The 13,492-nt window shown below is 30.8% G+C and overlaps 1 protein-coding gene across 5 annotated transcripts in view; it reads left to right on the top strand.

Annotated features, from left to right (window-relative positions):
- The window catches only part of LOC106073385 (KICSTOR complex protein SZT2-like), a 118,027-nt gene that overhangs the window by 101,965 nt on the left and 2,570 nt on the right, over window positions 1–13,492 (top strand). For 3 of the 5 annotated variants that reach the window (XM_056028410.1, XM_056028411.1, XM_056028415.1), the window contains 9 exons: window positions 2,019–2,054; window positions 4,124–4,374; window positions 4,777–4,969; window positions 6,097–6,325; window positions 6,730–6,854; window positions 9,677–9,959; window positions 10,762–10,924; window positions 12,015–12,162; window positions 12,402–12,605. In XM_056028410.1, coding sequence (XP_055884385.1) covers window positions 2,019–2,054; window positions 4,124–4,374; window positions 4,777–4,969; window positions 6,097–6,325; window positions 6,730–6,854; window positions 9,677–9,959; window positions 10,762–10,924; window positions 12,015–12,162; window positions 12,402–12,605 — 1,632 coding nt within the window. The remainder of the gene's footprint in view (window positions 1–2,018; window positions 2,055–4,123; window positions 4,375–4,776; window positions 4,970–6,096; window positions 6,326–6,729; window positions 6,855–9,676; window positions 9,960–10,761; window positions 10,925–12,014; window positions 12,163–12,401; window positions 12,606–13,492) is intronic. The other 2 variants (XM_056028412.1, XM_056028414.1) reach the window with 2 other exon arrangements.

Consider the following 13,492-nt stretch of genomic DNA (forward strand, 5'->3'; position numbering starts at 1 on the left):
ACAACTTCTATACATGAGATAAATAGTGAATGCAAACTAAGCTAATGTTGGAGTGTAATATATAAGATCGCATGGTCTGAAAGGGGAACTTTACTTTTTTTTTTTAAATATATCCTTGTAAAATATTCAGTAGCAACATATTGTTCATTTGAAGATATATTATTTTACAGATTAATGTTCTTTAAATTTTTTATTATTATTATTAATTCTTGCTGTTAAAGTATCATTTATATAATATTAACAAGACAAAGATTCAGAAAAATTTAAGTATTTGACACAGACACACCAGTGAACTACATATGTTCTGACATGATGAAGCCATTGTTTGTAGTGGGATGATTAAAATCAGATGATGTTCATCTGCCCTTGTCTTTGCTGGAGCTCTTATTTGGTTATGAAATTTTTTGTGTTATGTTCAGCAGTTTTCTATTGGAGACCTGATAGGACTTCACCTTTCTGTTCTTGTTCCCTGCCTTTGTTGATCTCATCAAGGCTTTCAATACAGTAAATGAAAGGTTCAAGAGGTTTAGTCTAAGCTTCGATACATTTTGACAATTTTCCAGTCTAATAGAAATGTAACCTGTTTCACATCACACTAAGCTAAAATAATGATGATTTCATTTTGTTTTTAATGCTGTGTAGTATGCTCCCCAAACTGTCATCATGATGGTCCCAGTTCAAACCCTGCATGGTGCCACCATATGCCATCTGTAACTTGTAATATTAAATAAGAAAAGGACATAATAATCTTCATTTCTGAAAGGTCTACAACTTACAAGTCAAATCCCATTTACTTGGCATCACTAATAACTTTGAATGGTCATTACAATCATTTGTTATATTTCTTAACATATTTAGATAGCAAACTATCTGATCCATTTTAGGTGGCGACACTTTGCTTTCAATGCTACACTGATAGAATGTCCTTGTACTTAAAGAACCTGAGTTCCTTACTCTTCATAGCTCTCTCTTCTAATTGGGCTGCACTTGTTCGCAATAGCAAACTATCTGATCCATTGTAGGTGACGACACTTTGCTTTCAGTGCTACAATGATAGAATGTCCTTGTACTTAAAGAACCTGAGTTCCTTACTCTTCATAGCTCTCTTCTAATTGTGCTGCACTTGTTCTCAATAGCTATGAGCAAAGTTCCTTTTTTACACATGAACCAAAAGCTTGGAATTAGCTCCCAGTCGAGCTCAGACAGGTCACAAGCTTAACATTTAAGAAGAACATCATGACCTACCTTTTACTTAGATCAATTTGACTTTTTGTTTTGTTTAATATTTATAATGTTCTCCAAGTGCCTGCATTTTATTTGTAATAGCACTGTCAAACTTGACTCAAGAGTGTTCAATCATTGCACACATAGAAGGATGTAAAGTTCTGCTTTATTTTAGCTTGATATCACAGCTGGCTCTGTGTAATGAAGTGACAAACTGCACTCTGCACTTTTGGACTTGAGTACACTGGGCACTAGTCTGTTGTGATAATTGAGTACTTAGTTCAATTAATGAAACATTTTTTTCATTTCCGTCTCAAAAAAATAAAGATATTGAAATATTTCCATGAAATAGATATTAAAATTTTTCTATACTATAACATTTAAGACAAAGTAATTATGCGGAAAGTTTTTCTTTCATATTTTCTGTTTGTTTAAGAATATGTTTATTTGAAAATATAAAAAGTCAGCAAAAATTGTTAAATTATTAACAGTATCGCAGTTTGCATAATTTTAAAAATAAAATTACTAGCTGGGTAAAAAATGATCAGGTGACAAGAACATAAAAACAAAACCTTTAAATAATTCTCTATAACCATGGATAAATCTTTACACATTGTCACAGTTTCATGTTTATTCATTTGTGTTTCTCTCCATCATAAGTTTATTGACTTTTTTTTTCATAACACAAAGAACACTTTTACATATACACAACATATCATGAGAAAACCCAAGGTTTCTGAATGCTGTTGTTTGGTCTAGTGTTTCTGTATTTGATGTTTGATTTCCTTCAACAGTTTCCAAATCTTTTGCCTGTCCCTAGTCCAGTCATTGTAAGTCAACAAAATGGTTTGTCACCAGATTTGTTTTTTACCCCATGCATCTGGCATGTACACAGTTCTTTTTTTTTTTTTTGTTGGCTGTTTTTTTTTCCTTTTATAAAACAGTTTGTCTTCTTTTTAAATATCATGTCAACAATTTAAAAAATGTAATTAGATTATGTTTAGATAGAAATATTTTTTTAAAGAAATGTTCTATATTGTTTTTAAAGTTTAGCTGTAGTAGTTACTGTGTCATATTTTAGAGCTTTAAGTCAGAAATTATTTTCATTAGCAAACAAAAACAAAATGTTTGTTTAACACACAAAGTAACTTGTCGACTTTAAGTACTCATACCCAATTTTATTGACTAAATGTTTATAGATAGAGGTGACAGAAGCTTTATTTAATGATCTCGAGGGAGATCATTACAGGTATTCTTGATGTAAATCAACAGTTTCTGCCTATGAAACCTTCACACAGAGTGATGTTATTTAGAGTTTCTTGGCTTTAAACACTTTCTATCAGTCCACTAAATCGCTTGAAATAAAACCTTAAGTTACTCAAAAAGTTTTTAATTAATTTTGTTAACATTAAAATGAGAAGCATTAGATAGAAGGCAGGCTTTCAGTTAAAAACTATTTTGTCCAAACATAATGTGTATACAAGTCACTTCTTAGAATAGTTTTAAAAGCTTCCTTGTGGAACATTATAAATTTGAAAGATTTTAAGAATCCTGATGCTGGGTTAAGCCTTTCAACATATTTAAATCTCCAAATAATTTTCTTATATACAGTTCAGACTGTCATAAGCATTCTTTTTGTCTTTCTATAAAGCAGAGAGTGACATAACTTTTTTGTTCCCCACTCACATCTCTACTACACGCGCAAAGAAAATGCTTTTTAATTAACTCAACCTATGCCTACAAATCCTACTTGAAAACTAAAATACTTTATTGATAATAGATACTTAATTTATTTTGAATCATCAACAAATAATGCATGCATACGTTTTCCAATACAACATTTGTCAAACTATTTTGAGAAGACTTGTAGTCATCATAATTATTTATGATTAAAAAAAAAAAAAAAACCAATAGTTTGATTAATAAACATCTAAGGTCTCTTTAATCATAAATGATCAAAAATTGTTTGAATCATACTAAGAGTCAAAAGCTTTCAGCTATTTTTTTTTTATTTGTAATGCCTTATAATGATACTTTATTTATGCAAATAATTATTTAATCCTATGTTTAAATTAGAAACATAATTTGTGAAAATAGTCTCTTGAACCCAGCTCCATAGAATGTTTATTTTTACTATGTTTATTTATTTGACTAGAACCTCCATGCATGAGCTGGTCTAATTTTTAAAATACCCTCTGCATATGCAGGTGGCATGGTTTCTTTAATATGTATTCATTTCAGTTATAGCTCATGCAATGAAAATGACCATTATGTTAAATGGATAGATAACATTTGATATCTAACCAAAGTTTATGATTTTGAACATTAGGTAGAGGAACCTGCATATTTAACGATGTCCTACAAAGACATTTAGTAGCTGAATTTGAGATTTGTTTTAAGATTTTTTAAATTTCATTTTTATTTAAGCTATTGAAAACAAATCTGTATTAGACTTTTTAAGCCACATAACATAAGGCTAAGTCAAGGGAGAAGTTTATTTGAATAAAAAATTGAATGAAAAAATACCATTCTTTGTTCATTAAATATCTGTGCAATAAGATTTTATTTCAACACTTAAAATGAAAATAAAATTTTGTTAAATCAGTCTAGAAAAATATATTTTCTGAATAATTTTTACATATAAATTAGTGATTTTTGCATTTTAAAGTATTCAGTTACTTATAAATGTTTCAAAACCCAGCACATTTAGCTATATCATTTTTCTAATGCAAACTGAATGTATACAACAATGATTACATATGTCAGAAATTTAAGGAGCTAAATTAGACTTGCCAAATTTTTTAAAACTATTTATTTCTATTTCCTGATACTTTTAATATATTTTTTCTAACCGAAATATTTGAATATTGTAAACACACAATTGTTAATTTATCTGCAGCGGTCACGCCATAGTTCAGGAACATCCAACTTTAGTTTTAAAGGTAAGCCAACTGAAGAACACAGCAGAAAGGGATCAGAAGCTGGTCTAATAGGTCTAGGAAACATTGGCCGCAGCAAATCAGATGCAGATGAAGAGGAGGAGCCCTGGCATATTGCTCTCAGGAAAAATTTTATGCTGGAATATGAACAGTATTTGGTATCTGAGCTCTCTTTTATCAGATTTAATGTTCAACCACCACTATTAAAGGGGTAAGTTCAGGAAAATTGTATTGAATTACAACATTTTTATGGATCTCATTTTAAGCAACAGTTGTTTCTTTTTTCAGGTTCAATCTACCAATGTCATTAGTTCTAAAACTTTGATAGTATCATAGTTTGATTATTTTATTTTGACCCCTACTGATGATGTCCCCCATAATGAACATGATGTTAACAATATTCATTTCTCCCTGAAAGTAATAGAGTATATGTACAAGTTAGAAATTAGCCCTTTGTATTTATAAAGTAATTAATTACCCTATTTATGTGTATATCATATTCTTCACTTCCATGGATGAAAAGGCTGGCATTTTGACAATTGAAAACTAAAAAAAGTATGACAGAACTATTTGTCACTATTCCCTCTCCTTATTTCTTCATATTGACTCACAGGCGAGGTCAAAGTTCAACTCTCTCAAGTCAAGGGTCAAATGAGAGTCCAGAGAGTAAACAGTGGACAATCAATCTCCAAAAAACTATGACAGGAGGGATCATTGTCATGGAACTAAGCTACCGTCAGGAATATTTCTGTGTTAGAATGTTCACTATTGACTGTTCCCAGTTCAAAGTCAATGTCAATCAAGAAGTGAGTCATTTAATTAGAGAACTGAGTTACTTGCAATGGTGTTAATGAAATTTTTCAACTTCAAAACTCTTTTATCCTAATTGGCAAGCAACACTGCTCTTTTGTGCTTATTGATGCTTTTTTTTTTTTAAATTGCTCTATTATTTGTGGGTTAATAAAGTTCCTTGGCTGTATATGCATTGAAATCATTGTTTTTAAAGCCTCTTTAAAACATCTAAATGTTTATTCTAGAAAAGAAGCTCAACACTTTAATGATCAGTGGCTTCATAAAGTGCTACTTGGCAAACCCTGATGACAAACTGCTTTTACTTTTAGTAGAAGTCAAGTTTTCACAAGGCAAATCCAATCTCTCTATATATCTTTCTATATATAATTTTTTTTTTGGCAACTGAGCTTTTGGGAAACTGTATTTCACTAACTCTCAACTCTTAATTTGCTTAGTCTTGGAACTTGAAAATTCAAACATTATTCAGAATGTAGATTTGTTTTTTTTAACTACTTTGTTCAATACCTGCCCTGCTGATCTAAAGCAAACTTGATGTGACATTTTTTTCAAAACCTTCCCTGCTGATCAAAAGCAAACTTGATGTGACATTTTTTTCAAAACCTTCCCTGCTGATCTAAAGCAAACTTGATGTGACATTTTGTTCAAAACCTGCCCTGCTGATCAAAAGCAGACTTGATGTGACATTTTGTTCAAAACCTGCCCTGCTGATCAAAAGCAAACTTGATGTGACATTTTGTTCAAAACCTTCCCTGCTGATCTAAAGCAGAGTTGATGTGACATTTTGTTCAAAACTCGCCCTGCTGATCAAAAGCAAACTTGATGTGACATTTTGTTCAAAACCTGCCCTGCTGATCTAAAGCAAACTTGATGTGACATTTTTTTCAAAACCTTCCCTGCTGATCTAAAGCAAACTTGATGTGACATTTTGTTCAAAACCTGCCCTGCTGATCTAAAGCAAACTTGATGTGACATTTTGTAATCTTGACATAAAATGAAAACATTAACTTATTTACCTTACAAAAAAAGGTGTACAGGATTTAGATCTATGTTAGACCAAAAAATTTATATTTAAAAATTATAATTTTAATGACATCACCCTTTTTTTTTTGTATTCTGACAGATGCATTTGTTGTTTGTGGATGAATGTGACAAATGCAAGGATTTGATTCATGTCCATTCCTTTGCTCATGACTTTCATCTGCGCTGGGTTCAGAACTACCTGGCAGACCAGAGGACTTGCGAAGTTCAAGACACATTCAAAGACACTTTCAATCTAGACAGTTTCCTGACAGAGTTTAAAATTGTCTATCCATATCCACCCAGTTTTTCCAGGAACTGTATACAGATAGGTATTACTTTTGGTTTCTTGCCTTTATGTCTTGATTATTTTTTTACCTACACTAATGACAATTTTGTAAGATAAATTTGCAGCACGTTCCTTTTAATATGTGTATTGATACAGAACATAGAGTTGTGAAATAGTATTGAATACAGAACATATGGTTCTGAAGGGAGGCTGTTATCTGTATTTGTTTGTTTATTTTTAAGATTACTTTGATGAAAAGTTTCTGATGATTTAGTGGCATATTTAATTCTATTTGTCTGTAACAGTTATGTCTTAAAAAAATGGCCAGCTTGGAACTAAACAATTTTTCCTTTGCAGATGAACATATTGTGTTCTATACAAAGATAACCAGCCTATGTGACTTCTTTATTATTTATATTTAAACTCATGTATACATTTGTCCTACAGATTCCATCATACTGCCAGAACTTCCATTTCCTGGAGTCATGTTGTATGACTGTATGCTGAAGCTGGTGGCAACTAAAGATGTCAACTGTATCTACAGAATGGTTGGTTACATGTCTGAAACATTGGTAGGACAAAAATATGCTGGTTGATTCCTCCCCCCTTTTTTAAAAAAAAAATCAAATCTTCCCCTTAAGCTTACCTTACTTTTCAATCTTTTCTACGAAATCAAAATTTACAGAACAAGAAAAAACAGGCCAACATTGAAGATGACTATCAGCCATGACACAAATTTACACAAGCATTTCATTATTTGCTTTTATGAATTTTTAAGTGCCCTTTCATTTTAATTAGATTATAAACCTGAAATATTTTTATTTTTTTTTTTGAAATTCATGTTCTTAATTCACTTCTATTTAGTTTTAAATTTTTAGTTCATTCATTCTATTACATTTTTTTCTACTTTTCTCTTACTTCTAAATATTGCTGTAAGCAATTGTCTTTCTGATCCTACAATTAACTCATCTATAATATAAACATCTATAATAAAACATAAACATTATTGATTACGCTGCTCTTTATTTTTGAGTATTTCTTCCCTATTTATTTCCTTTATTATTTTTTTTTAGAAAATTAGGTTCAAAATTAAATTTTTTTTTAACTTTGATTCAAATTGTAGGTTACTGTACATTGTGGTTTTAAACTGTTTGATTGCCCTGACTCACCTCACTAACCAGTCATTACCCAGCACATTTTGAATCTGCCAGTTTGTCATATTTATAATTATTGTTCTCTGTTAAATATTTGTAAGCCAGTTTAAGTGAATTAACAAACTAAATGACAGTTTTAAAGATCTATTTATAATTAAATTTTGAAGATATATTAAAAAAAAAAAGAACAATGTTGAATTTAAGTTTCAACTAGGCCTACATTAAGTTTTCTATTCTAGCAAGATACCATTAAAGAAATATCTATTTGGCCCACTTGTTTTCCTTTGCCAACATGTACTAAAAAAAAAGCTTGTCTTCTTGGATTATATTTTTTAGTTGAAAATTCCCACATTTAAATAAGTTTCATAACAATATATTAGCCTGGAACCCCTTGATACATTTTTTTTAGTTCCTTTTTTTTTAAATGTTGAAAAGAATACAGCCACATTTTATCCACACAAAAAAAATGCCAAATAAAAATATTGTTTAAATGAAGTTTTATAATTGATGTAAATCTAAAACTATTCTTGCAATGAAATTAATCTTTTTGAATTAAAAGATTGAAGCAAAGTTTTTTTTATATTAAAAAAAACTAAAATCTTTTCTAATAATTTTTCTGTTAAATAGCTGTATCTTTACAACAACTAACTAACAACTTTACAACATATAATTTACTTCAAAAGATTTTTTTCCTCTCATAAATGCTAAAAAAAAAAGAAGATTAAATTATTTTAATTAATTTGACATTTAAGGAATTTTCCAGGACAATTTGAAAAAATCTGTTGGACTTTAACTGGAGTAAATGTATTATTTACTTTATTATATAGCGAGAACTTTGGCATTAAATGTAACTTTTGTTTAATGAAATTGAACATGACTCCTGGAAAAAGTTTACAACAAATTAATTTATTTTATCACAACTTTTCACCTGTATTCCATAAATTTATTTTAAATTTAAAAAATTTATAAAGTCAACGCTAAAAAAAATTCCAATATTCTCTTTTGTATTGGCAGGCACATTTTATGTAACACTACACAGATTTTACCCGATACCCTCGGGTCTTAACTTGAGTATTGCTGATGTAGTCACTGATATAGGGCATTAGAAACAATTAAAGAAAATAATAATGTTATAAGTAAAGCGAATGCATGAATTCATGATAAAAAAAATATTATGAAAGGAGCTAAAAATAGCGAATTGACCTGAATTCAAGCGATATTAAGAATAGAGTTGCACTCATGTAAAAATGCTTTAGAAAAACAAAATTAAATGTTAATTGATTAAAATATGAAAAATGGACTATAATTAGTATGTTTATGTGTTAAAGTATAAAACTATCTTTGCGAAGAGAAGTTCTATCATCTTAGAGTTTAATTAGAGTTTTAGACCTAGGAATAGAGAGATGTGTAACCTTTCAGGTAATGTCTAATGAAAAAATGTAGCCTACATCCGGAATTCTAAATTCGCAGATATAAAGAACAAATTATGTAAAAATGCTTTGAAGCACAAATTTGAAGCTTAATTTTATTAAATAATGAAATCAATAGACTATATTTTGTATTTTCATGTGTCAAAGTAAAAAACTATATGTGCAAAGTGTAGTTCTTAAAATTAGATCTAGATCTAAATCCTTTCGATCTCTTCTCATGTCAACATGGTAAACATAGCCTAGATTCATAAAATAGCATACTTTAATAGAGTTGTTCAACTTTTTTTTTTTTTTGAGGATCTTAAGTTGATTTTATGGCTACAATACATACACTACGGTCTAAGTTAGTACCCAAGGAACATTTATGCCAAGTTTTATCAAGATTGATCAAACGGTTTTGATTTCTTTTTGGCACATACATACGCCTTACATTCTACTTTATAGTATAGATTATATGTGGGAAAGGAAAAAAAAAGTGGAGCCTTTTTCAATGTTCACCTAGTTTCCCTCTTTTGTCATTATCTCTAATCCAGTGTTTCCCAAACTATTTCCTTAGTGGAACACTTCACACATTCTGAGTATTTAGCTGAACACTTTCCTTTTTTTAGAGAAGTTTGTTTAGGTGGTGGCTTACTATTTAATTATTCCAGTAGTTTGTGGAACACCTATTCAGCCCTTGTGGAACACTGGGGTTCCATGGAACTTAGTTTGGGAAACACTGCTCTAATCAAAGATAATTATTGGCAGTTCATATTTATGTAAACAAAAAAGGGGAAACACTATGCATAGATGTACATTTGTATTAATCAGGGTGAAAAATTTGCCATTGTCAATCTGGAGAAGCTGGACATGAGCACTCAGACCTATCTGACTGAAGAGGATCCAGAGGTAAGGCCAGAGCTGTACGATGCTGGCTTGATCGTCATGGACAGCACTGTAAGAAAAGATGAAATAAATGATGCCATGAGATTGGTGCTCAAGTATTTTACCCTGCTGACACGCAAACGTGACTGGTACCCAATGAAAACCTTGGAAGAGACTTTAGAGAAAACTTACAGCAAACTTAGTGATGCTGCAGCTAAAGAGTCAGAAGGTGAATTATTTTTACCAGTTATAATGTGCTCTTCTAGTTGAAGACATTTTAAGGGCATAAAAATAAAGTGGGGTCATTTCAGGAGCATAGAAACAAATTGAGGGCATAGAAACAAAGTGAGGGCATTTCAAGGGCATAGAAATAAATTGAGGGCATAGAAACAAAGTGAGGACGTTTCTATGGCAAAGAAATAAATTGAGGGCATAGAAACAAAGTGAGGACATTTCAAGAGCATAGAAATAAATTGAGCACATTTCAGAGGCATAAAAATAAAGTGAGGACAATCAAAGGCATAGAAATAAAGTGAGGACATTAAAAGGCATAGAAATAAATTGAGGGCATATAAATAAAGTGAGGGCATTTCAAGGGCATTAACTAAGGTATGAACATTTGGAGGTTATCTTAAAAGAAAACAGTGAATAATTTTTGTGAGACCAGAACATTATGATCTTATAAACCTGTACTATCAGAACTATTGGTTAACTATTGTTAACTTGTTTGGCTTTTAGTTTTAAAAAATGTAGAAAGTTTTCTTGTGGAAAGATTTTATTTAATCTAAAAAGTCAACTCTTGTGCATATATGATTGCAATGATAGTGCTTCAGTGAAATAGTTTAAGCTCCAATGCAGGACTTTTTCATTCCCAGTCAGTGGCTCAATGCTGGTACTTGAGAAACAAAGTGAGGAAAAACTGTTTTAAAAAAAATGTTTTGAAATACAATTTTCTTTTTAAAAATCTTGTTCAAATGACCTAGCAGTTTTATCTCATTTTATTGTTACAATGCATGTTTACATGACATCAGCAACCTCTTGTGTCAAGTCTGAAGATCCATCAGATCTGTCTAAACCTGTGGCAGTTCGACAACACATTTGCATGATGAAGGAGCATGTCAACTACAGAGGTTATTCTAACACCCAGCAACTTCTACTGTTTACTGCCATGAATGGGCACAGTGAGAGAGGAAGGTAAGACATGATTTACTGTTCAAGTTGACACCAAGTGTAGCCAGTAACTTGCTTCCCTGTGGAATTAGAAACAAAAATGTTTGAGTTTTTTTTGTTATTTATGCTTCACTTGAAATTCCACATACAAATGTATTGAAAATTTAAATCTCAACATTTACATTTTAATATACATTTCACTTTCTATAAGATTTTGTTTTTATAATATTACAAACTTTAAAAGAAAAAAAAATGTTACACTACTTCTTGGTATACTAATGTTGTTGTTTTGTTTTTTTTGTCCATTTATTGTTTTATTTCAAAAACACCAAAATTATTTATAATCTTTGGTAACAAATATTGCTCAATATTTAGGCCTTTTGGTAATTGTGTCATAATGAAGGAATGTAAACCAATTGTTATTGTTAACAACATTTCTCTTTAATATGCAAAGATTAGGAGTTCTTGACTTGTGACAAAAATTTATTCTCTGATATCAATACTTTGCATAAAAGATGCCTCCAAAAGACATCTTTTTCTGCTTAATAGACCAAAAAATAATAATTTTAGCATGCTATAAATTGAATAGGTGGAATTATCAATGTGGTAATGTTTGACCTTAATCCAACTCATTTTGTTCTTAACTTTCCACAATACAAAAACACTCTTTAAGGATTCATGAGATAGAAGTATAGACTTTCTTGTTTGGAATTGGAATCTTATCTATCGTCTGACAATGTTGTTTGGGCTTTAAATAGTCAACACAAACCCTCTTGGGCTTTGGACTGTCAGTTGAAACACAGTAGCCATCATTTCCTGACATCCTGCCGGAGACTAGAACATTATTTTCTAAAACTGAAAAAAAAACATAATAGGTCTGTCTAGATTGATGGTATAATATGGATTCACATTCTGTGTATAAACCTCAGTTACATTTTTTAGTTTAGGTATTTAACCTTGACAAACACCAGTTCATACTAATAAACAATCAAAAGTAATCTGTTGCCCAAAGTTTGACTGTTCACAAATTGTTTTAATCAATTTTTCATCTGTCTATAAGTCATTGTTTATTAAATTTATTGTTTTAGCTTGATTTTGATTTATTTGTTTACAGAGCTGAAATTCTGGAATTGATTGAAACATCCAAGCGTAAGTGTAGGCGTAATTTTTTGTGGAACAGGCTATTGGCCACTCGCTTTCGAGAAACTCCAGTGGACAACAAAAAAAGACACTCTGGGGACAGTGAAGAAGATCTAGAACAGGTGTGTAGAAAAAAAGTTTTCTTTTATTAGTTACATCAACCTCCACTGGCTTTATTTTATTATTAATAGGACATTTCTATGATGAGGTAATCATTATTTTAATTGGCATGGCATGGAAAAACTTAAGAAAGTTTTATTCAACAATTTTTGTTTTACTTTGTGTTTTTGAGACATTATTTATTTTCTATGCTTGTTCACAATTTTAATCTTTTTTTTTTTAAACTATTTCCTGTATCAAGGATGTAGCACCTTTAAACACTGCAGATTTTGTGGAACTCCTTGATACTGTCAGCATGATCCCATTGGATAAAATTGACCCTCAATTGAGTCCATTCTACATCATGCCTTATCAGTGGTATCATGGTCTGGCATCTTCCCTGATGAACAAATACCGTGAACGCTACTGCACTTTCTTTTGCCCTGACAAAAAGACTCAGTACCTTGTAAGTATACAGTATAGAGTAGTTTCTTTTAATGACTTGGTTAAACAGGGTTGTATGGCTTAAAGGAAAGTTCCAAAGAAAGAGATTTAAAAATAAAAACTTATTTAGGTCTCACCAGTAGACAATTTATACAAGTCATATCCAGGTTTTATTAGTAATTTAAATTTGGACTGGAATTCAAGTAGATATTAAATTTACCATTGACTTCATTTTTATTAAAATAAGTACCAAAATGAAGAAAAATGCAATAATTCTGTTACTTCTTCACTGTCCTTCATTAGAATTACAATTACAATGTAGCAACTTTTGTGTACAGGTACCCACTTTTAGTTAACTAATTCAACCTGGGCACTGAAACGACAGCTTGAGCCTTGAAACTCAATTTGTAAATTGAACAGGCATTATAGTTTCTCCATAGACAGTTCTCCAACAGACATTATAGTTTCTCCATAGACAGTTCTCCAACAGACATTATAGTTTCTCCATAGACAGTTCTCCAACAGACATTATAGTTTCTCCATCGACAGTTCTCTAACAGGCATTATAGTTTCCCTATAGACAGTTATCCACGAGCATTATAGTTTCTCCATAGAGTGTTATCCAATATGGTAGAATTATATTTATTGAAGTTGCATTATAATCCTTTAACCCTTTAACTAGAATCATATTTATCAAACATAACCATAAAGTTCTTATAGTCTACCCATTTATACTTCATTTCTACTAGTCCCCAAATAGTTATAGTTCTAAACTACTATTGATCCTGAAGTTTTTGAGCCATTTTCAGTGGGCCTAGCAATTTCAAGCGAGTGGTGAAGTCATAGGGGTGCTTGTCTAAACAAAATATATAGGCCATGCCCCCACCGTGCACTGTCATCTAGTCATGT

Source organism: Biomphalaria glabrata, chromosome 5, assembly GCF_947242115.1.
Source record: "Biomphalaria glabrata chromosome 5, xgBioGlab47.1, whole genome shotgun sequence".
NCBI classification, from domain to species: Eukaryota; Metazoa; Mollusca; class Gastropoda; family Planorbidae; genus Biomphalaria; species Biomphalaria glabrata.